The 974-nt window shown below is 41.2% G+C and overlaps 1 protein-coding gene across 1 annotated transcript in view; it reads left to right on the top strand.

Annotated features, from left to right (window-relative positions):
• abca12 (ATP-binding cassette, sub-family A (ABC1), member 12) overlaps positions 1 to 974 on the top strand; it is a gene marked incomplete in the record, with an annotated part of 66,129 nt that overhangs the window by 44,141 nt on the left and 21,014 nt on the right. Inside the window, 2 exon segments of the mRNA XM_035677215.1 lie at positions 163 to 396; positions 618 to 765. Coding sequence (XP_035533108.1) covers positions 163 to 396; positions 618 to 765 — 382 coding nt within the window.

Below are 974 nucleotides of genomic sequence, written 5' to 3'. Positions count from 1 at the left end.
CAGAGCAAAGTGGTAAAGAATATAATAATAATAATAATAATAATAATAATAATAATAATGATTTTAAGGACACTGGCAGCTGATTTGTAGTTGTGCCAAGTAAATCTGTGTGATCTTGAATATTAAACATTTCATAACCTTATCCTACTTTTCTATCTGCAGATGCAGAACCTAGAATCAGAGCCGATTGACAATGCTGAACTGAAAACCTTCATCCAAGCTCATGTACCTGAAGCGCGACTGAAGGAGGCCCAGGGGGGTGACCTGGTCTACTCACTGCCCCCCTTCACCTCATCCAATGCCTCCTCATACCGCTCCCTCCTGACTGCACTGGACTCCAACCTGGACGCCTTGCAGCTAGGAGGCTATGGCATCTCTGACACCACCCTAGAGGAGGTAAGCTTATACACACCCACGCACACAAAAACACACTGAAGACACAGTGGAGAAAACAGGCTCAACTGCAATTGAATTATTTCCCTGTATAAAATAGTGAAGCTACAAATGTGCTCGTGCTTGTGAACATGATCATATTGTGTGCATAATCACAAGCTGTAAAATTGTACTGATAGGCTGTTTGACATACAAATTCTAATGTTTTCTTTTTATCTGTGTAGGTGTTCCTCGAATTGACTCACGGCAACACAGAAGCTGGGTCGGAGGACAGCCCCCGGTCTATCTCAGAGACTGTTTCTGACACTGGATCCATCGACAGTTTCCCTTCAGACATCAGTGGAAGCATCTCCAGCTTTGGTGACAAGATCAGTGAGTTCACTCACTTTTACCTCACCCAATACTTGTTTTGTTGTCCCTCCTCATTCCTTCCCTCCTTTCCTTTCATCTGTGTTTTTGTTCTTTTTGTCTGTCACCTGCACACATCACATCCAATAAAATTACTAGCATTTGTTTATTAAAGTAGTTTAATAATTAATTAATTTAATTCCTATTGTGACATTTATACAATCACAGCTGTT

The sequence above is a fragment of the Morone saxatilis genome, unplaced genomic scaffold (assembly GCF_004916995.1).
Source record: "Morone saxatilis isolate NCDOM2014 unplaced genomic scaffold, NCSU_SB_2.0 Contig5, whole genome shotgun sequence".
In the NCBI taxonomy this organism is placed as follows: Eukaryota; Metazoa; Chordata; class Actinopteri; family Moronidae; genus Morone; species Morone saxatilis.
This window is presented reverse-complemented; position numbering and strand designations above follow the sequence as displayed.